This window comes from Paramisgurnus dabryanus, chromosome 20, assembly GCF_030506205.2.
Source record: "Paramisgurnus dabryanus chromosome 20, PD_genome_1.1, whole genome shotgun sequence".
NCBI classification, from domain to species: Eukaryota; Metazoa; Chordata; class Actinopteri; order Cypriniformes; family Cobitidae; genus Paramisgurnus; species Paramisgurnus dabryanus.
This window is the reverse complement of record NC_133356.1, coordinates 6,359,199-6,383,815: the sequence shown is the minus strand read 5'-3', so window position 1 is coordinate 6,383,815 and position 24,617 is coordinate 6,359,199. Positions and strand designations below refer to the sequence as shown.

General features: G+C 36.3%; 1 protein-coding gene across 1 annotated transcript; it reads right to left on the bottom strand.

Annotated features, from left to right (window-relative positions):
• Positions 1-5,211: 5,211 nt before the first annotated feature.
• syf2 (SYF2 pre-mRNA-splicing factor) lies at positions 5,212-22,895 on the bottom strand. Its single transcript, XM_065296137.1, has 7 exons — positions 22,811-22,895; positions 22,310-22,408; positions 21,992-22,117; positions 20,941-21,061; positions 18,414-18,504; positions 8,201-8,299; positions 5,212-7,363 (listed from the first exon to the last, which is right to left on the bottom strand). Exons 1-7 carry the CDS (start codon positions 22,826-22,828, stop codon positions 7,198-7,200), a joined length of 720 nt encoding a protein of 239 aa, XP_065152209.1. The 5' UTR covers positions 22,829-22,895; the 3' UTR covers positions 5,212-7,197.
• Positions 22,896-24,617: the final 1,722 nt, after the last annotated feature.

The following is a 24,617-nucleotide window of genomic DNA, read 5'->3' as shown; positions in this document are numbered from 1 at the left end:
ATATAAAAGGTTGATAAATCTCATAAAAGATTGAAATTGTAACCTTCTTAACCCTTATAAATAAATGCAAGGTGGTACTACATTTGAATAGCAGCCAGTTGACAAACCTGATTGAGTTCAGGGTCTGAACTCTTGGTGGCGCTGTTGCACCGTTAATGAGACAAACGTATGCAATGCACATTTGATTACATTTTATAACTGTTCCAAACCAAAACTTTGACATGATTCAACATTATGAAAAACATATAAATGAAACTGAGTGATTTAAAATAATTTTAATTTAAAAAGGCCTGCTGATTTTTATTAAAAACTATACATTGGGGACCAGTATCACAATCAAGGCTTAAAGGGATAGTTCACCCAAAAAGGAAAATTCTGTCATAATTTTCAAACTTTCATGTTATTACAAACCTGTATACATTTCTTTGTTCTGATGAACACAAAGGAAGATATTTCAAGAAATGTTTGTAACCAAAGCATTTGTGGACCCCATTCACTTCCATAGTTTCCTTTTTTTCCTACTGTGGAAGTGAATGAGGTCCACGAACGGTTTGATTACAAACATTTTTTTTTAAATATCTTCCTTTGTGTTCATTAGAACAAAGAAATGTATGGGGGTTTGTAACAACATGAGAGTGAGTAAATGATGACAGAATTTTCATTTTTGGGTGAACTATCCCTTTAAGTCTAGTTCCAGACTAAAATGCCTGTTTGAGCTGTCTAAACAGGGCAAGTTGTTTTCTGACATTTCTTAAATATATCAGTCTCGAGTTAAACACTAGTAATGTTTTTTTTCTAAGGCACATTTATTTAAGCTACTTAAAATGTCCCAATTTAACTAAAGCTTAGTCCAGAGTCCTACACTGTACCTTTTCTGTCGCTGGGGTGGTACCATAAGGTTTACAAAACAAAACAACTCATTAACATATGCATTCATTAACATTTAAATGTTTTGTACCCCTTACATTTAACTGGTACACGATAGGTCCTTAGGGTATAATATTGTACCCAAAAAGGTGCAACATTTCACCACAATGGCAGGAACCTTTGAGAGTACCACACCAGTGACAGAAGAGGTACAGTTTTGTACTTTAATTTTCTGACAGTGTGGCTTAATCTAAGCCTTATCTGTGAAGCCAGTTGCACAAAACTTTAAGACTAGTCTTAAAAGCTAGTCATAATTTTTTTTCTTCAATACTGATCATAACTGTTTTAAGTATGTTAGGTAGATTGGTCTAATTTAAATCCAAATAATATGACTGATTAGCCTTAATTAATTGCTAGTTAGTCAGAATCATTCTTAAGATGCAGTCTTAACGTCACACTATGTTTATGCAACCGGCCACTATATCAGTTATTAAATGGATCAAGCACTATTTAAAATTTGGTGTAATGATGTGTTGACATGCTCTCTTGAGACTAAAGAAAAAATTCTTTCTCATCTTAGTAATGACATTTAATGTTCTCCAGCGTATTCCTGTCCATGTAGTTCTGCCTTTTAGTCTCATAATTAGCTTTGTAATAAAACCACATAATCCAGTTCATGTCTAAAGTCAAAAGTTAGCCTTGACCCAACAGTATTTCTGCCTCAGTCTTTTTTGCATCTACTTGAAGCTTGTGCCAAAATGTCGGTTGTTCTGCTGCACTTTCTAACATGTTCACTCTTGACATGATTTACCTGGTATGACCTCTAAAGACGACGGCTTGATTTTTGTGGAACAGTCACTGCAATAAAACAGGGCGGGGAAGTATCTAAAAATACATTAAGAACAATTTATTATATTTAATCTTTACTTTTTAATATTAAAATAATCGTATTTTCTAAGTGGCAGTTCATTTAAAGTAAATTTTTATCGATATGCATGTTCCCAGGGAATCAAATCCTAACACTTTACCATCTACTGAGCTACGGAAACACCAAAACTTCTTGGATAACACTAGTTTACAACCCCAAAGTAAAAATTTTGTATCTTTATTTAACTACATGAAAATGAGTGGTACACAAATGGATATTTTATTCGTGTTCATAGGACAAACAGTATGGTTTACAGTAAAGAGGTTTAAAGGGACATTCCACCTTTTTTTAAATATGCTAATTTTCCAGCTCCTCTAGAGTTAAACATTTGATTTTTATCGTTGTTTAATCCATTCGCCGATCTCCGGGTCTGGCGGTACTACTATTAGCATAGCTTAGCATAATCCTTTGATTCTGATTAGAGCATTAGCATTGCGCTAAAAAATAACCAAAAAGTTTCGATATTTTTCCTATTTAAAACTTGACTCTTCTGTAGTTACATCGTGTAATAAAACAGAAAATTAAAAGTTGTGATTTTCTAGGCAGATATGGTTAGGAACTACACTCTCATTCTGATGTAATAATCAAAAACTTTGCTGCTGTAACATGGCTGCAGGAGGCGCAATGATATTACGCAGCGCCCGAAATAGTCCCCTTAGTAACTTTCAATAGCAGGGGACTATCTTCGGGCAGTGAGTAATATCACTACGCCTGCTGCAGCCATGTTACAGCAACAAAGTCCTTGATCATTACGCCAGAATGAGAGTATAGTTCCTAGCCATATCTGCCTAGAAAATCATAACTTTTAATTTTTGTTGGTCTTTGTACACGATGTAACTACAGAAGAGTCAAGTTTTAAATAGGAAAAATTTAAAAATTCTTTGGTTCTTTTTTAGCGTGATGCTAATGGTCTAATCAGATTCAATGAATTATGCTAAGCTATGCTAATAGTGGTACCGCCACACCCGAAGATCGGCTGAATGGATGGATTCCAAAATGGAAAAAATCAAATGTTTAACTCTAGGAGAGCTGTAAAATGAGCATATTTTCAGAAAAAGTGGTGTCCCTTTAAGTTGTTGTTTCTGACCATCTTTAAACTTGACATAATATTCTAAAGTGATACAATTTAGCAAAAAGTTTATTCACCTTGGTATTGTCAGCTGTGCTGATCCAACAACTGTTCCTGATCCCAGATCAGATGTTCTGGCCTGGCTCAAAGGTTTGAACGCAATAGTTATGAATGAATTAACAACTGGAATACGGATCACTTGACAAAAGATAGTTGACACTAATATCAAACACACAGATCAACACACATCTGTCTCTTCTATTCACACACATTTTCCAGACCCCATGTTGATGCATCTGCAGTTTGCCAATGAGAGACACCATGGGCCCCGAGTCTGGGGAGCCTGGCACAACCACAGAGGATTCCTAAAGAGTAATACACAGTGAAAAAAAAACACAGATAAAGAAACCCATTGTTTGCCATACACAAGACATCTTTTCATTAAAGCTTGAGGAAAAATGGCACATGTAACCGCTCGTGGGCAAAAATCTATTTGATGTCTTATTTCATGTCTGTGATGCGCCGGATGCCAGGCGGTCATTAAAGCTCATCACATGATGGTAATCTTGCAGCATCTTTATCTAGATTTCCCCAAAACATTCAGCGTTATCACAAAATTTGACGGCTTAAGCAGATTTTAAATGCATTTATAGCCAGCATGCAGACAGATTAGATTTTCACTTGTCTATTTGCAAAACTGATGTTGAGTTGTAATAAAGCTAACATGAAATTTAACAAATGTCTTTTATTACAGAAATGGCATAAATGTTAAAGTTTGTAGTAGTAACAGGTTGTACAATACACAAAAAATTATGGGAAATAAACATGATTTTAAGCATGGATATTATTTTCTAAATAAACATCGAAATATATTTGATAAAAATATGTTTTATTTTTGTAATATCCAAATCCAGAGAGCCAAATTACAGATAAAATCTCAATTTTCTCTCTTTTCCTCAAAAGAATACTCTTCTGCTAGTAAACGGTTCAAGACGTCCTTTCGGTTATTTGAAAGGCCAATAAGATTGTAAACAGGCGCTAGTCGGACTCGGACATGATGGCTCTGTGGCAGATGTTTGTCACTCCGAGCTAACCAGGAAAAACATTTCATTCATGACAACAGCGGTTATGGATTGTGGCTTTGAGGGAAAACTGCTGAATGAGATTCTTTCTCAGACAGCGCGAGCTCTCAATGGAAGCCTTATTTTTATTAAAAGACCTTTTGGGTTTTTGTCCACATCGGACATCAACTCGACGTTGCCCAACGAGCAGCTCCGATATCAAAGGCTTTGATTTTCATGGCCTTCTTTTCCTAATCACCCACAGCTAACAGTGCCACTGAGAACAAAAGCAGGAAATGATAAACACGGCATGACTCTAATTCCCAACACACCAGGCCTTGAAAGCAGCCCCACTCCTTCAGGATAATTCTTAACATATTCATTTATACACAAGCCAGAGATCTCTGATACGAAGTACAGCCCTGTGAACTCCGATGAGGATATTCATCACTTGGAAAGTTCTGATAGTCCTGATATACAGGGCCTCATTTACATTTGGTATAACCATTATTAAAGGGATAGTTCACTCAAAATTAAAACTTATGTCATTTACTCACACAAAGGAAGATATGGAGGGATGTCTTTAACCAAACTGATAAGAAGCCCCATTGACTTTAATCATAGAAAAAAAAATAATATATGGAAGTGAATGGGGCTTATGATCAGTTTGGTCGAAAACGTTCCTCTTCCTTTGTGTTCATCAAAACAAAGAAATGTTTCTAGTTTTTTTTAAAATGTAATATTGGGTGAACTGTCCCTTTAAGCACCTTGCTATTGTTAGGGATTAGCATGTAGGCTACTATTAGGGGAGGGTCAGAATCATTTTAGAAAGCAATTTATTGGACAAAACTTCTTTACACCTGTCAACAACATCCTCAGAACGACACAGGCCAACTGCACATCTGATAAACCGTTTCCGCGAAATCATCCTAGAAGTGACGTGTTGCCTAATAAAAGATTAATTCATAAGAATTATATCACACTGAAAGACCCCTCTGCTTTGAAGTTAGTAACAACATCTCTTTTGTACTGACACTTGAGGGCAGTTAAACCTGGTGGCAGATGGTGAAGATAACAGAATAATTGAATTGTTGTTTATGACACATCTTCCTGAGAGTGGGACTTCAATATATAATATACGACCAAAAGATAAAGAACAATGTTTAATTCTTGTGCTTGCCAATAATTACTCTCTCTTTCATAATTTCATAATTGGGAGTTTTTATACTGTAAACCTGGACAAGTTAAATTTACTTAAAAAAATTGGAAGCCGGGCTATCAAAAAATTAAGTAATGCGAACTAAAACAAGAGTACATTTAACTTAAATTTTCTAGTAATTTCAATATAATTTAGCAAGTACATTAAATTAATTGATTAAAATTAAATTGATTTAACTTGAATTAATTTGTAATAGGCCTTTCAATTGCTTTGTACAACATTTCCACTTATTTAATGAAGTTCAAAGATTTTCTATTTTTAATTAATTTATAATTATATCACTTAAATTGTTTTATAACACAAAATTCATGAATGACTCTAACTTATTCATTGAATAAAATTGATTCTTCACAAAAATGCACACAAAACTACATTGTTGACATGCATTGTCAGTACTGTGGGGAGAAATTCAATAAAATGTGCTGAACAGGGTTCATGAACGGAAACTACTGATCACCTGAACAGTGACTTTACAAAATTATCATTCACAACAAAACAACATTATAAATATAATAACTTAAACCTCTATGACATTTTATTAACAAATATTTCAGGCACAAAGGATTATGGGTATTCCTTATAATATGTTCTGACAATTTTAAGTTCATTTCATTTGAATTAATTTTATAGGTAAGTTACATGAACTAAGATTTTTTTAAGTATATATCCAAAACTCAAAATATTAAATGATTTTAACGTCATTGTTTAAGTAAAGACTATATCTGGGTTAACAGTGTAAATCTGTGCAAAGATTTGTGTAAAACTTCTTCAAACTACCTAGATGAATAAAATGCATTAAAGTATATGTAGTAAATGTACCATCTTCATGCATTAATTATGTACTTAATATCTAATAATTAGTCTTTAGTGATTCTTAAGATAAACTTGAGAAGATTTAAATGGTGCTATTTCAATACACTAAAAATAAAGTGTAACTGGTATAGTATACTTTCAAGTGCACTAATGAACTATACTTTTAATTCATATATATGTAGTGTTCAACTTTTACACTATTATTAAACAAAAATATCAATGTATTAAAAATGTACTTGCTGGTATGCTAGTGTATTTTTAGTACATTCTAGTATACTTTATTTTTACCTGAGAAAACTTACAACAAGCCAAACCATTGGTACTTGTACAGGTTGATCAATTTTGCAGCTGTGCAGAAAATCCAAACGTTAAGGGGTGGTTTCCCAGAAAGGGCTCAACTGTAGTCCAAAACTAAAATGCTTGTTAGAGCGGTCTCAAAAACTGAAAACAGCCTGTGCTGACAAATCTTTAAATATATCAGTGCCATTGTTTGTCTGAAGATGCACACCAGTAAAATTTTTTGTAAAGTATGTTTGTAAAAAGTACTTAAAGGGAAAGTTCCGCAAAAAAAGAAAAGTTTATCACCATTTACTCACTCTCATGTTGTTACAACTTCGATGAACACGAAGATATTTTGAGGAATGTTTGTAACCAAACCAATCAGAAGCCCCATTGACGTTTATAGTATTCGTTTTTCCTACTATGGAAGTGAATGGGGCTCATGAACGGTTTGGTTACAAACATATCTGAAAATATCGTGTTCATCAGAACAAAGAAATTTATACATGTTTTTCAACAACATCTGAGTATAAAAAACTATGACAAATTTAATTTTTAGGTAAACTATCCCTTTAAATGCTCTAATTTAACTGGATTAATCTAAACCATGCCTGGGAAACTGCCCTTAAATGTTTAGTATATCGTCTGCATTATCATGTTATAAACTTACAGAATTATTTGTTTGAAAATGTTTTTATTCAACTTAAATCAAAATGAATCCACACATCCAAAAGCAAAAACACAGAAAGATGTCCACCTTACCACTCCAGGTAAAATTATTTCACCAACATTAAAACGGTCAAAGTGGGCACAAAGATGTACACCTCTTCAAAGTGGTTGGTTTTATATCACCACCACAAAAAAGAGAAATATCTATAAAGAAGCATTTTTACATAAAGCTAAAAATATTACGGTCACTCGTCTGATGGAGAAGTGTCATCCATAGTAACAGTCTCTACGGTTACACGGCAGTTCCTCTCTCCAGGTTCTGCTTGATCTCCGCAGTGTATTTGCCATAAAACCGTTCGGCCTTCTTGTTGAACTTGGCGTTCCTCTCGTTGATATAATCGATGTCAGCATCATCATTGTAGGCCCTGCGACGACTGTACTTGGCACGCTTTTCAATCCTGGATACACACAAGAACACATTTATAGGGATAAAACATACAGGCTTCACACTAAAAAAACAAATATTTAATGGATGGACGACACGTAATGAGCCTCTAGATTTCAGTTTTTTTTATCATTTTATCCATTCCAAACAGCAATAAAAAATATTAATGACAAGGAAAAACAAAAAATAATCTTGATATTTATTGTCCAAATAAAAAGTGCATTTCAGATGTTGCTCCCTTTTAAATTCAGTGAATATACAGTAAATGTCATAAATGACCTTTTTAATCCATTCATTACTAGATGTTTGATACTGTAACAATGTCAGTTTTCAAAATCTATCAAAGAGTCAGACTCAGCGAAACTCCTAAACATGCTTCTCCACGCACACACAGACCAACGTTTCTTCAAACATCTTCAAAGTGCATTTGTGCGTCATGATCTGGCAGCCGTAGCCCTGTCTAATGTCTCTCAGAAGCTAAAAGCAACTCCTCAACAACAGATGAATGCAGTCTCACACATAAACAAATCCTTCTCGACACGCAACTGCGCAAACACATCTGGACTGAGGAACACGCACACAAGGCCCAGATCTCAGTGCAGACTAACATTGGCTTCTTCTGCCAGATTCAAACAAGCCGATTGGCTGAAAGCATTTTCTACTCTGATGGAAAATGACAGAGGTGTGGAAGAGAAAAGAAAAGGGATCGATCTGTTAATAAACACACAAAACCTGTTGACCAGGTGCATCTGTTGTGTTAAAAGTCTGTCTGGCAAACTCATGTGGTAGTGAGTTCAGGAGATTCCCTGTGTAAACACACACACACACACACACACACACACAAACTTACTGTTTCTCAACGTCCTCCACCATGCGATTGATGCTATCTTTTGAAGGGACATGAGTCCCATGAATCAGACTGTTGGTGGTTGGGTGGAAATCTTCACCACTAAAAACAGAAGATGATCAATAGATGAACAAATCAATAAAGATTACTTAAGCTGAGATCTGAGATATTAAGCTTATTAATGCAAAACTCATAAATGTTTGTTGTGAGCATTTATGATCAAAGATACAACATATACAACATTGTTTACTTACAGTGATAACTGCAGATAGATACTGATAGTTTTGCTTTTTACTCCTTGTTTCAAATTATTATGATCTAAAATCCTACAAAGCATATCAACTGCAAATCTGTTGTCATTGTGACCCAATTCAAAATAATCACACAGCATCTGATTTGTTGTCTGATTGTGGGAAAATTTGCTTTTATCTGCTAACACCAATTATAAATTAGTGCATTCCTACTATTAGTGCATGAAAACCTAATTTTGTATTCCACATGAAGAAGAAAGTCATGTGACTTTTGCTTGACCTTTTTAAAGAGTTCTGAATTTGTGACCCATGCCGGCGAAATAAGTTGGGATGCACACCGTCTCATTTTGAGCCAAAGGCAAAAAAAACTTAAATATTCGGAAAAAAAAAAGGACCATTTAGTCCACGTCTAGCGATCCCAATGCTCTAAATAGTCATTAAACTAAAATGAAATCTAAAATGATCTTTATTTGTATGTTTTCTTAGAGATGTAACGTCGTAGATGCGTATCCATCCACATGCGCGCTTGTCTGAAATTCTGGTTTCGGTTTAAAAACTTGCAGGAATAAGAAAAAAAAGTGCAGGACTTGCCTAATGTTAAAAGAGATATCAAGAGAGATAAAGTTCTGGAACTGATTGATGTTAAAAGAGTTATAAAGAGCGACAAGACTTGAAAACGATCTTCCTCACGCTGACTGACAGATCTGAAGCACGCACAGACAGGCAAAGTGTGACCCCAGGCCTGATATAAACACAGCAAAAGATGACTTTCTTACTTATTTTTACTGAAAACAAGACAAAAAATGATCTAAAATTTTTTAAATTACGATGTTTTTCTTAATGAGCAAAATGACCTAGGACAATAAGTCTATTTTTTAGACCAAAAAATATAAAATCTAAGTAAATTTGTGTTTAAAATAAGCAAAAAAAAATCTGCCAATGGAATAAAAATTTTTTCTTGAAGTAAGCGTTTATGAAAAAAAGTAAACATAACAAATTTTTCTTATTCCATTGGCAGATTTTTTGCTTGTTTTAAGCACTAATTAAAGTATATATTTTTTGTCTAAAAACTAGATTTATTTTCCTAGGTTGTTTTGCTCATCAACAAAATACATATAAATTAAAGAATTTTTAGATATTTTTACTGAAAACAAGACATTAAATACTAAGTAAGAAAGTCATTACCACGGTGTACACACATACACAGAATTACAGTTTTAAAAATATCTGTTTTGACAAGAATTCACACAGGTAGGACTTATAATCTGTTATGTCTTAAGTAAATGTTTGGTTAACTGTTGGGGAAAAATATCTGATGTGTAAGATTATATTAGATCCTTGCATTACAGTAGATCTTAAAGCTGTCTGTCTCAATGTCAATCAAACAACAACAAAAGAGGAAAAAAAGTTAAACATATATTTTTTCTATAGATATTATTTGACTTTGTGTGTGCCAAATCTATAAGTTTTACAAGTGATTTGAAGGTATGGGTGCAGTGATTTTATTTTTGAACCTTTAAAAATGGACTTTGCTGACTTTATCAACTTTAACTCTTTCACCGCCAGCATTTTAAAAAAAAGTTGCCAGCCAGCGCCAGCGTTTTTCATGATTTTCACCAAAGTTTAATGCCTTCCAGAAAATGTTCTTCTTTAAATATATAGACATACAATATACCAAATGAAAGAACAGACCCTCTGCTTTCAAACAAAAAAAAACCGTTTCATCCTACCTTTAGTGGTTATTTTGCAATCAGCTTTTGAATATGGGTAGGTTTTTGCAAAAACACCATATTTTGAGCAAAAAGCAGAGATAATTCCATTTTTATGACGGACTTTTCATAGAGATCCCTTTCAGAGCGATCTTTAAAACAGACACAGGCATGCAGCAGCTTGCTATAGGGCAATACTTCCGGGTTTAAAAAGTTGCGGAAGGGCGCCACCTGGTGGATAATAGCGGTATTGCGGAAAGACAGAAAATCTCGTCATTGGCGGGGAAGCGTTTTCTCTTAATTGACGAGATATCTCGTCAATGGCGGGGAAAGAGTTAAACAGGTGTAGATCTGTCATTTGTTGTCAGCTTCCAACAAATCATACATTGCTTTGAAGTTTTTTAACAGAGAATGTCAAATATATATAACCAGGGTTTAAATTGGGCCGGGGCCGTCCGGGGCTAAGCCCCGGCACATAGGCTGAAGGTCGCGCTCTGCTCTTGCCAGTGTCCTCGCTGCGCTGGTGCGTGTGCACTGACGCGAAGGAAATAATGTGTTTTCATTCATTATGGGGCATACTTACCAACGCAAGTTCAACGATTTGCGCAAGCAGATTACATACAAAGTCAATGCAAAGACGCAACCAGGCGCGTCCTCGCACGGGGCGATGAAAATGACGCGAATTGGGCGCCGCAATTGCCGCGAAAACACGCGCTTTTCCCTTTAAATGCGTCTTCGCGCAAGTTATGCAACTCAAGCAAAAAAACTCAGAACTTCAATAACGCGCTCTCACGCAGGATAATTTGACGAGAGAGAGAGAGAGAGACAGAGAGAGAGAGACACAGAGAGACACAGAGAGAGAGAGAGAGAGAGAGAGGAGGAGAGAGAGAGAGAGAGAGAGAGGGAGAGAGAGAGAGAGAGAGAGAGAGAGAGAGAGAGAGAGAGAGAGAGAGAGAGAGAGAGAGAGAGAGAGAGAGAGAGAGAGAGAGAGAGAGGAGAGAGAGAGAGAGAGAGAGAGAGAGAGAGGTCATGCACTGCTGAGCTCCTGCTACTTTATACTATTTTATGATAAAACACCTTCTTCAAAAACAGAACACTTGGGATTTTCTTGGATATTATCCTCTGGATTATATTTGCTGACATCATCATCACAATTTGGACCAATTTTTGTTTCTTAAAAAAAGAAACTAAAATTCTTGGAATAAACAACCAGGACACTACACAAAGGATCCTGCAGCAACCTTGGCAGTGAGGGAGACCACTATCTACAGAGAAATTACAAGTGAATTTCAACTACCCAAAACTCCATTGGATTTCTAGGATTGTTTTTTGATTCTACTGGATTTCATTGCTGGATTTTAAGATAACTTTTTATCTGAACTACAAATACAAACTCTTTGGAAGATCTACAACTTTTTAAAGATCACAGTAACAAGGAACCAAGGATACAACAAAGAGCTACCAAAACCTGACCATATCAGTGAACAGTAAGTCTCTCTAAACGTATTGAACCTTGGAAACCTAAGGAAATAAACAGATATTGAAAAATAAACAAAATATACCAAGCTTTTAAATTAAACCAAGCAAAAGGAGAGTCAATCTTAGCCTGCCAAACTTGCTAAACAACAACCAAAGTTTTTCACTAGAGGTGTCAATTGGCTACTGTGAAAGCACCCAGGGCTAACAAAAGGCTAAACCTTCCCCTGAAAGGACAACAATCTGCAAACGACCCACCTAATTACAAATTCTGACAACTGCCAGCTGGATACCATTTAAATTTCAATAACTAAATACAGCAATACAGGTAACAATGGATGGAGGTAACACATCAGCGGGATGGGACCCCAACACCCTGGCCATCATATACCCTGATGATGTAACCAGTGAAACTGCAAGAAAGAAATTCAAAACCAAACTGATCAAAGATTCCCCAGAAACACTTAAAGCAGACTTTATACAAGTGAACGAGAGGAACGTAAAAGCAGACCTGCTTTTCCACACAGAACACCCAAATGCCTGGCATTCAGCACTCTGCTCTACCTACAAAGATCTTAAAATGGGTGGAAACAAAGCAATGAGACAATTATATCTGGACACTACACCTAAATTCAACATCAACCTATATCATAATGGTACTGTTATGATCCAGGGCTCTGAGGACAGACTGGAACAATTTGAGAGAGACTTTGCAGGCCTGAAAGCTTTAGCAGAGAAGGAGAAGTCATCCCTCCCCCCAACATCATCATCAGCTGCAACAACAGCAGATGAAGAAATCACATCTTCACCTGCACGAAAACACACTGCCCCTCCCTCCCCCCACACACCAAGATCAGCAGTGTCAATCCAACGGATTCAGGAGTGCCTCTCACAATTGGAGATGGAAATCGCTGAATTCAAAGAAAGCAAACTCCAAGAATCCGACACTACTCAACAGCTAAGAGAGGAAATAAAGACTATAAAAGAGGAGAACAACAGCAGAACAGGCACACTGGAGATGATCGTAAAAAATCTCCAAAGAGACAACAAAACTCTTACAGAAGAAGTGTCTAAACTGAAGAAACATCTAGTGGAAAAAGACACACTCATCCAAAGCATTAATGAAAAATTGGAACATTTTATCAAAAGCTCTCATAAGATCCACCCCAGATGCACATCCACAGGCTCCCAAACAGCCAATGAACAAAACAACAGAGATAACTGCCAGAGAAACAATAACAGGACAATCACACAACCAACCCAGCAGAGTCCCCAAAAACGCACCAGTCCGACCTCACAGCGCTCTGAAAAACCACAACCACCAAAAACTGCCATTCTAATAGACTCGAATGGCAAATTCTTACACCACCAGAAGCTCTTCCCCAAACATGCGGTTGGCAAATTTTGGTGCCCCACAACCAACAGCGCACTCCAGCTCCTCCACCAATCCACTCTGCACAACCCACAGAACATTGTCATACACACCGGAACAAATGATCTGTACAACCAGAGAGAGAAAGTCGCTGACAGTGTTGTAAGAGTGGCTGAGAAGGCTCGCAGGATATTCCCACAAGCCAACATCACCATCTCCACATTACTTCACAGGAAGGACTATCCAGCTGGCCTGATCAACAGCATAAACCAGAAGATCACTTCTGCATGCTCCAGCCTCACGGCAATCAAAGTTGCACACCATCCGAGCCTTACAACAGAAGACTTATACGATCACGTGCACCTAAGCCAAGAGTGTGTACGAATCTTTGCTAAAAACTTAAAAGATGCAGCTCTTGGTAGAAAGACACAACCCTCTTCCTCACAACATCATCGCACAAGACCCAACAGCCATGACAGTAACCAGCATACGACTTCAAAGAGGCATCTACAAACAAAAACCTCTCCCATCAGAGTAGAGCAAACAACATCAAAACAGACTGAAGGCCAACCAAGTACTTCTCCGCTCAGCCTCAGTCAATCTACAAATATGGAGACTTCTACCTATCAGTCAGAAGCTACCAACAGAGCAACACAGCCCATCTCACCATCACAGCAGTCCACATATGCTGAGATTACAAAGGGCAAACAACACACTGGCTCCTCAGACATTACAGAAGTGAGAAATCTCCTACACCTCATCTGTAAAATGCTAGCATAAGGCAACTGGACTACAAAAAACACCTATCTCTACCTCACAATGGCATCTTTTACTATAAGCTCTTGGAATATTCAAGGCCTCTACTCCTCAACCTTAAGGGCCAAAACTCTTAAAACAGAGTTCCTAAAAAACATTAATAATCAGGACATCATTATTCTACAAGAAACATGGTGCAGATCGGACACTGACACTCGCTGCCCTTCCGGATACATAGAAATTATATTGTCATCACTTAAGAACTGCAACGTGAAACGTGGAAGAGACTCTGGCGGCATTATCATTTGGTACAAAGAGACTTTAAAAAATGACTTATTTGTACAAAAAAAGGATTCAACACACATCTGGCTTAAACTCAAAAGAGGCATCATAGACTGCGAAAAGGACCTTTATATCTGTGCAGCCTACATACCTCCATCAGAATCACCATACTACAAGGACAATCTCTTTGATCAGCTTCAGATGGAAACCAGCCATTTTCAGGCTGAAGGAAATGTACTTTTATGTGGAGACTTTAACGCCCGAACAGGCTCAGAACCGGACATTATAGACACTCATGGGAATAATCATATACTGAAAACAAACATGCATCTCATTCCCACTACTACAACACGAAACAACCCTGACAGTACAGTTAACAAAAATGGTAGGGAGTTGGTGTGTCTCTGTCGAGGTTTGGGCTTATATATGCTTAATGGTAGGATCCGAGGTGACTCTTTAGGTCGATTCACAAACTGCTCATCTCTTGGCGCTAGTGTTGTTGACTATGCCATTACAGACCTAGACCCCTCCTTATTACGAGCATTTACAGTCAGACCACAGTCTACCTTATCAGACCACTGTCAAATAAACGTGTTTATAAAGAGAACACAACAAACTCATAGAAGCGAACAAAAGCCCTGCAATCTGACCAAATTGAACCCAACATTTAAATGGTCCCCAAACTCTGAAACCGAATTAATTAGCGCAGTCAGCTCCAAAGACATTTCCAACTTAATTAATACATTTAAAACAACACAGTTTATGACTAGTAAAACCGAGGTAAATGCTGCAGTACAACAAATAAATCATATTTATGAAAGATGCGCAATCAAAGCGAACCTACTCCGTACAAACAAAAAAACTAAAGTAAAATCTGGAGATGAAATCTGGTTCGATAACGAATGTAAAAGTAAAAGACAACGTCTCCGACAACTCTCCAACCAAAAACACAGAGATCCACACAAACCAGAAATAAGACAAAACTATTGCGAAGCACTTAGGGATTACAAAAATACAATCCACTACAAAAAACAACAACACCTCAATTTTACTCTCAAAGAAATCCAAGACTCAATTCATAATAATCAATTCTGGGAAAAATGGAATAGCCTAAACAAAAAACAAAACCAGGACATACCCATACAAAATGGAGAACTATGGAAAGACTACTTTAAAAACCTCTTCAGGGAAATCTCCTCAGATAGTCTTACACCTGATCAAAAAAATTTACAAACTAAACTAAAACAATTGGAATCCATCATTAAAAACAACCAAAACCCTTTAGATTACCCGATTAGCTTAGAAGAACTCAAAGAAGCACTAAAGAAATTAAAACCCAGAAAGGCATGCGGTTTAGACAACATCAGAACAGAAATGTTGAAACACAGTCCTGCAGCAATGCAAGAGGCACTTTTAAAAATGTTTAATTTAATCCTACAAACTGGACACTTTCCTGAAACCTGGAGTACAGGTTTAATACACCCGCTATATAAGAGCGGAGACAAATTTGACCCCAATAACTACAGAGGCATTTGTGTAAATAGTAATCTAGGGAAGACTTTCTGTAGTATCTTAAATGCTCGGATTCAGGCCTTCCTTACCAAACACAACGTCTTAAGTAAAAGTCAGATTGGATTTTTACCAAACCACCGCACCACTGACCACATTTATACACTACAGACGCTAGTCAATCAACACGTTCATCATAAAAACAAAGGCAAAGTTTATGCATGTTTCGTTGACTTTAAAAAAGCATTCGACTCGATATGGCACGACGGCTTATATTATAAAATTCTACAATCAGGCATAGGAGGAAAAGTATATGACATCATTAAATCCATGTACTCAGAAAACAAGTGCGGAGTTAAAATCGGTGACAAAAGAACAGAATTTTTCAGTCAAGGGCGTGGGGTGAGACAGGGCTGTAACTTGAGTCCAACTCTATTTAACTTATATATTAATGAGTTAGCAGTGTTACTGGAACAATCCAGCACACCCGGTCTCATCCTAAACAACTCAGAGATTAAAGCTCTTCTGTATGCAGATGATCTGGTGCTATTGTCAGACACTGCACAAGGTTTACAGCAACACCTGGACCTGCTGGAGAAATACTGTCAAAACTGGGCCCTGACGGTCAATCTGAAGAAAACTAAAATTATGATTTTCCAGAAAAAAGCAAGATTACAGGGTAACAGATACACATTTACTCTGGGAAACACTGCACTAGAACACACCTTACACTATGACTATCTTGGGTTAAAAATCAGCGCATCAGGCGGTTTTAGTCTCGCGGTAAATGCACTTAAAGAGAAAGCTAGACGAGCATTCTATGCCATCAAAGGCAAATTTAAACAAACAGACATTCCTGCTACAGTTTGGTGTAAAATATTTGATAGTGTAATAATGCCCATAGCTCTGTATGGTTGTGAGGTTTGGGCTCCACAATGCCTAACAGATTACTCCAAATGGGACAAACATCCAATGGAATCCCTGCATGCTGAATTCTGTAGAAATATTTTAAGAGTTCAGAGAAGAACACCTACTAATGCATGCAGGGCTGAATTAGGCAGATACCCCCTAATAATACACATCCAAAAACGCTCCCTTAAATTCTGGTCACACTTAAACTCAAGTCCCCCGAACACACTTCAATATGAAGCCCTTAAAACTCAAGAGAAGAGACCTAAAACCAGTCCCATCTGTCAACTGGCTCTAAAACTCCAGACCAGCACTAATAAACGCAAACAAACCACAATAAACCAAATCATTAAAGAAAGTCAAACTTTATATTTGGATCATTGGGATAATGAAAGTAAAAACCAAAGTAAACTAGAATGTTATCGGGCACTAAACAGAAAATACAGTCTGTCAGAATATCTCTCCACTGTTAGAGATGTAAAGCAGAGACGAATCCTCACTAAATACAGACTCAGTGATCACAGTCTGGCAATAGAGAAAGGCCGACATAGACAAACATGGCTCCCAAAAGAAGAGCGAATCTGTGTCCATTGTGACAGTGGGGAGATCGAGACAGAGACACACTTTCTCCTTTACTGTGGTAAATATAAAGAGCTTAGAGAAAAATACTTTGACAAAATCTCAAAGCTCATACCAGAGTTTCATAGCTCTTCAGATTCAGATCAAATGAAGATGTTACTGGGGGAAGACAGACACCCATCAGCTGCTGCTAAATTCATTTATCAGTTACACACCATCAGAAATAATCCACAGCCCTGATCTTGTACAGTATTTTTATTTTACCTCTCATCTGCCTCCATAAATGTACATTTGTATACTTCATATGTTTATATTTCAAAGTCTACTTTATATTGTAAATATCCTCTGATTCTATTTTATTGTATTTGCAGTAGTACTTCATCCATCACCCAGCACCTTAGCTTAATTGCACCTTAATGTTTGTTAATATTGTGTTATTGTATGTTTCTCGTTTTATGTATAATGCTTTGGCAATATTGTAAGTGACACAATCATGCCAATAAAGTTCTTTAAATTGAAATTAAATTGAAAAAATTGAGAGAGAGAGAGAGAGAGAGAGAGAGAGAGAGAGAGAGAGAGAGAGAGAGAGAGAGGTAATAATGGTGCCCACGTCGAGAAAACTTCATAGAAGACTAGAAACGTGTAAATGATTAAAGTATGTATGTCTCTCATCTAATTACAGTATGTTAACTGGATAACACTGGATATAACTATTGTATAGTTTAATAAAATAATGTATTTTGATTACAAAAATCAAACCTAACTATATGATTGTTTTAGCTGCTGACCAGCATAAGGAATCATAGGGTTAATTTATAAGACATGTTGACGATACAGTACTGTGTGTTGTATCTTTTCTTGTTAATTGAGTCTTTTGGAGTAGCCTATCTTATGCCTAGAATTATTCAAGGAGGTTGATTCTTTTAACTTCCTTTAAAGTTTGATCAGTTGTGCATAATGACATGTGCAACAAATGGTTATAGGGTGTCAAACTCATAGATTTGCATCATTTATAATTCAGATGCTCTTTTTAAAATATTTTGGGTCAACCTCTGGCACAGCTTCAAATCCTATCAGAGGTCCAGAATGTCATTGAAACACACCAGTGGCTTTGCTATCATCAGTATTAAACATGTTACCCCTTGAAGTACCCCTCCCCGCAGAGCCCCCCCACATAACAAATCCCAATTTAACCCCTGTATATAACATATTTTTTTTAAATTTGCTCATTCTGACTAATTTTGCCATCACGGGTCAAATTTTTTTTTATTTCCAGGTATAAAAATGATCATTTTTATTATTTTATTTTTCTATGGCTGCAGTGTCTCACAAACACGAATTCAATCATCAATTGTGTATAATTCATATCTTACCACTCTTCTCTCTGTTTCTCATAGTTCTCCATATCAGGCTTGATCTGCTTTGTCAGTCTCTGGTACTGTCTCAGCTGAGCTTCGGCATACCCTATACAGACATATGACAGATGAATAAACACACATCAAGCAAAGGGGGTCCGGGAGAAAAAGGAGGCTCTCCAAGGGAGAAAATGATAATAATGACCAGATTGGAAGCTAAGCAGGTGTGAAACACATGTCCTGCATGTTTTCATTTTCACATCTTTAATGTCACATGTGGCAGCCATATTCCCTCTCGCTCCCAGCCAATGGAAAGCAGACAATCAATGCTGCTCATTAACATAAATCATATAATAATTAGTCTCTAATATCTGATAATTTTATTCATTATAACTTTATATTATAAGGGACTTCTGTTGGCTTGCTTACTGAGACTGCTGACATCAGCGTTTGTTAATATAGCTTTTTATTGTAATAGTACGGCTACAGTCAGAAGATGTTACCGTTTCAATTTTGTAGTTGTGCACTTAATGATGTTTATACAATTTATTTATGCTCTTTACACTGCTGTTTATGGCATTATTGCAATTTCCTTAGGTAATGTCAAACTCCTGCTCTTATATCATTTTTGTCCCGCTTTAATTTTTTAATGGCCGTTTCCATGTAAGACGGAAAGATATGTCTACTTTAATATGACACCAGTTTTCTCTCATATTATTACACGGCTCTCTGGAATGCTTGATTCTGATTGGTCAGTTGAGACATTTGCAGGTTCGTTATTTTCAAATAATAACCGCTCCAAAGTAATAACGCATAGCCGGTACTACTTGTACGAGTAAAAGCGCCATCTTGTGACAAACACTGGACAACCACGACAAGACACAGAGAGCTTACTGAGACTGAACTTGACAAAATAGAGCATGACAGCTACGAAGCCAACACACACAAAAATACAGAATGGGGATTAAAACTTCTCAAAGACTGGTTAAAGAGAAAAAAATGGAGACAGACAAGTATGAAGCAGAGGATCTTAATAAGGTATTACGATCATTTTATGCATCTGTGCAAAGTTTCGCGGAAGGATAAAAATGTTAATTTAAAACAAATATGCCAATAAAATGTTTAAAATTCATATTCATGTCCAGTTTTTTTTCTTATGTGGCAAGTAGCCGTGTAATAAGCGGGATAATGTAGAGGCAGCCGGTAGTTATTGGGAAATAAGCCCCTTCAGTGTGATACAAGACCCTACGCTTCGCGTCGGGTCCTGATCACACTGTCAGGGCTTATTTCCCAATAACTACCGGCTGCCTCTACATTATCCCTTACTTAACTAATAAATGTTTAAAAGTGAAAGAAAAAGTATATACAATTTTATTATTATTGTATATTTATGAGGATAATAACATTTTTCAAAAATACTCTATTACTATATTATTCTATACCCTATAATATACATTTAAATAATTTCTGTAGATTCTTGTTCTTGGTCTTTCATGTAAAGCTGCTTTAAAATAACACAACAATGAGTGCGTTTACATGCACAGTCTTACGCCGATTATGCTCAATAAACTGATAACACGTGGGGTCATGTAAACGCGTAAAGCGGTTTTCTTTAATCGGGGAAAGCCCATAAACGGCGTAAGCAAAAACCGATCGGCACAGGTAGTTTTTTGCTCATTACGCCGATTTCGCGTGGCATGTAAACACCTTAACCGGCTTTCTCACGGTTTTGTCCATGTGCGCATGTCCCCGCGTATGAAAGATGAACGTCACACGCGGAAGTAAGCGCAAAGTAACGCATAAAAGTCTCCGCTCGACTAAAGCAGTTGGCAGAGAATTAAAATAGAAGCTTATGTTACATTTACAGGTTCTGCAGACACGAGAAGAGATACAACAATATAGCTTAAGACAGATATGCCGTCGGCTTTTTGATCGACTATTATGTACTATAGGTGGTGACGTCACTGCCTGCGAGAAAACTGATAATTTTCCAAGTCCCATGTAAACGCAGTTGACTGCATAGCCGGCTTATTGATTTGCATGTAAACGCACGAAAACAGTTTTCTATAATAAGCAGATTTTTGATAGTTATCCGCTTATTCTGTGCATGTAAACATACTCAATGTTAAAAAGCGCGACATAAAAGAATTTGACTTGACCTGGTACAAAAATAAAAGGTAAGACTATTCTTTAAGCAACACATTATAAACAAAAGACCCAATACAGTAAAAACGGCAATATATGCACACATGTGACATCATTATTTTATATTGTAGCTTAGAAACATGAACAGCAAACCTTAAAAAAGTTTTAAACAATTACTAAAAGTTTCTTTTTTGCTTTCTGTATTTAAATAAACAGCTGAACAAATACATCCCCTGCATTATAATCATTATATCAAAATCCCAACAACTTGACATATATCTTCCTTAGTACAATGCATATTTATTAAATCAGCATTGCCCCTTTTAACCAGGACCCCTGGCTCTCATCATGCTCCTCATTATAACAAAATATATCATGAATTGAAACAAGCGTTTTCTACCTGAAAATCCTGGATCAGGGTTCTTCTTCTTCCTTTTCTTCCTATCCCATCTCTCAGCATCTTCAGCGCTGATCTCCAGGAGCTTCACGCGGTCATAGTCCTCACCACGTTCTGCACATTCCTGACATCCACAAACATTACTGTTACACACTTCTCATACACTCTTAAAACGAATGTGTTAAAATAGCACATCTTGTGTCTACTTAAAGACCACACATCTAGTGTGTTGTCCTTAACTTAACACATCTCTGTACTATTTTTGGAACACCACACTTTGTGTTGTTTTAACACATCTTGTGTTGTCCCTTTTATCTATATGAACTCAAAATCAACACGAAATGACACATAATGTGTTAAAATGAACACATAATGTGTTAAATAGTTTAACACAAAACAATGTGTTAAAATTAACACATCCTGGGTGGTGTAGTACATATTTCTTAATTTTTCTTGCCGAAAATGTCAATCGTTTGGCTAGATAAGACCCTTTTGTCTCGGGTTGGGGCTCGTTTGGAGCCCTTTAAATTTGCGTTAAAACTGAATTGACACTGTAAACTGTTGGGGTCCAATAAAGTCCATTAAATTGAAAAAAACTTAATTTCTACTTGACTGAACAGATAAAGACATCAACATTTTGGATGACATAGGGGTGAGTAAATCTGGATTTCTTTTAAGCAAATGGAGTAATAGTTTATTCAGGCAATGCAAATATTTGAAATCTGTATGTAAGGCTGTATGGGGCTGTTTCGTGGACAGGCGAATCCTAGTCCCAGACTAAAATGCATGTTTGAGCTGCTTTCATTTGTACTGACATATTTTAACATGTCAGTGCTGTTGTTTTGTGTCAAAATGCACACTAGTATTGTTCTTTGTAAGTTTTGTTTGTAAAAACTACATAAATGTCCTAATATAACAAAAGGCCTAAACCCTGTTCAGGAAACCACTCCTATATATTGCTATATTTTTAGCGACCTGACACAGTTAATGATGCAAGTTGTGTCATTTGCCAACACAGCCAATGCCACAGTGATGCTGTATTCATGTGCTGTACCTTCTTCTTTTGGTCCACCAGGAGCTCATACTCCAGACGAGCTTTCTTGGCCTCCCAATTGGACGGCAGCTTCAGTCTTTTGTCCTCCTCCACCACCTCCTGATGATTCAGCTTCCGGGCCTCATTCTACACACACAACATAATCACATCATACAGAATAAAGATATCTCAGAAGGAAATATAATGGATAAATGCAATATATTTATCACAACCTTGATTAATCAACATTATCCCAGAAATGCATCTGACTGACATTAACTTATACTGAATCTTTAATACGATGAAATTATTAAAATGAGGTAAAGTTTGACGTTTTACCCTCTTTAAATGAAGCTCTCTGAACTTTCTCAGCCTATCTTCTCTCTTCTGAGCCGCTGGAGCCTCAGAGATTTCCTCTTCATTGTTGGCAACATCAACCTGCACACATAATTCAAACATCACATCCTCAGAATGAAGATTTAAGTTACACGAAACAATGTGATCACAACATTATTACTTTACTAAAAACGACACATAACAACAGCACAGCTGAGCTTGTTCTAAACAGTCGTTTTTAAAATATACAAATTACTTCGCAGAATGACACTAAACTCGGATTAAAATGTTTAGATTTGAGTATCAATAGCTGCTAATTAGCATTAGCACCGTTAGCCACGACGAGATACGAATAACGCTCAAAAACAGATACACTTAACGCTGCCACCTAACGCTAGATCTGTAATTTCACCGATAATCATTAATAAACCAGCAAATCAACAAAACAAATGTGAAAATCGGATTTGTATAATTTAAAATATGTTTTATCGCGTGTTTGTTTACCTCTGTGTCAGACGCCATTTTCGTTCTCTGAAACAGGAACTGCGTCACAGAATTTAAGTCCGGAAAATTAAAATGACCTTATACAGAGTTCCGCTTTCTTTGGGTTCCTGGTTACATACGGAAATGTACATTGAAATGCATTATGTAAGGCTCATGCAGTCTACAACCGTGAAGTAGTGTACAATATATAATACTAATATAAAGAACAAGAAAAACAATTAAAAATGTTCGGGATTTAAAAAAAAGATACATTTAAGGATTAGACAGAAGTAAAATAATATTAAGAAAAGAAAAGTAATCAAAATATGTAATATTTTCAATAAAGATTTTTTATTAACTAAGCTGTTAGTAGTGAATACAGAAATATCTGTGTGAATAAGTGCTGAATACTGCAGTCTAGTAATTTTTCTGTAATAATGATTTTATTAATATTAAAAGTGTATTTTCTATGGAGTAAAGCTATAAGCCCTGTCAATAGAATGGTGATCCTGTCTGAAAGACCCAAAGAGAGGAAGCTTGCTGAGGTTAAAGAGATAGTTCACCCAAAAATGAAAATACTGTCATCATTTTCTTATCTTACTGTTGTTCTAAATCTCTTTCAATTTCTTTCTTTCTGGTGAAGATATTTTAATAAATGATGGTTAGCACACAGCTTGTTTTTTCTACTATGGAAGTCATGGTTACAATCAGCTATGTGCTCATCATTTATCAAAATATCTTCTTTTGTGTTCATCAAAAAAAAAAAGAAATTCATATAGGTTTAAACAACATGAGGATGAGTAAATAATGACAGAATTTTTCATTTTTGGGTTAACTATTCCTTAAAGGTATAGCCAAAAACCTACAGATTTATACTTTACATAACACCTACTGTATTTGTTCAGGCTTGGAAATAAGAAAGCATCATCCACTGTCATTTTCAATGTAAGGGATAGGGTGATCAGGACCCCAAAACAAAGTGTCTTCGTATCACTATAAAGGGGTTTGTTTTTAATAGCAACTGGCTGGATGCATGCTTTACGTGGTTACATAAGTAAATAACAAGAGACAAATAATGGATTTTTGTTAAAATATTAGCTCAAACAAAAAATAACAGTTGCTAGCCAGCGACACTTAGGCAAGATGAATGAAAACGACATAAACATTATTGGGTAGTTTCCCATACAGGGATTAGACTAGTCCTAGACTAAAATAAATGTAAGAGCTGACCAAACCGAAAACAACTTGCACTGACATATCTTAAAATACATCAGTGCCATTTGTTTTGCCTCAAAATGCACATAAGTAATGTTTTTAGTAAGGCATGTTTGTTAAAAGTAGCTATAGTTCCTAATTAAATTAAGATCTAGATGGCTTTTCACCAAATAAATAATTATAAATTGTCAGAGAAAATTATCCGTAGCTGTCACTGTGGCAGTACCCAAAGAGTTCCTATTAGTACCTCAGGGGTGCCCAAATATGAGTTATTCAGTCATTCTATAGATGACTGTTGTTATCCGAAACTATAGACCATGCAACCAATCAGAATCAAGTTTTCAAGATAGTCATGTAATGAGCAGCAATATTTGCCTGAAATTGATTTTAATGACATCCGTGAGCATTGTAAGTGGATATTTATTTAATCATATAAAAGACACTAACATCAATTCATGTCAATTTTTAGCTCATTCTAAAGAAGATGAATATAGATTAAAATACAAAAGATTAGACAGACTAAAAACTAGCAAATAAACTTTTTGCGTTTTTCATTTCGAGTGTCGCCAGTAAGCTGCCTGATCTCTCGGTCCTCCAAGTTGCAGAGGTGGAT

Coding starts and splice junctions, on each gene's coding strand:
- syf2 (XM_065296137.1), bottom strand. Junction 21,062..21,991: donor TGGTGGACCAAAAGAAGAAG/GTACAGCACATG, acceptor TGTGGATGTCAG/GAATGTGCAGAACGTGGTGA. Junction 8,300..18,413: donor GAGAAACAGAGAGAAGAGTG/GTAAGATATGAA, acceptor TTCTGTTTTTAG/TGGTGAAGATTTCCACCCAA.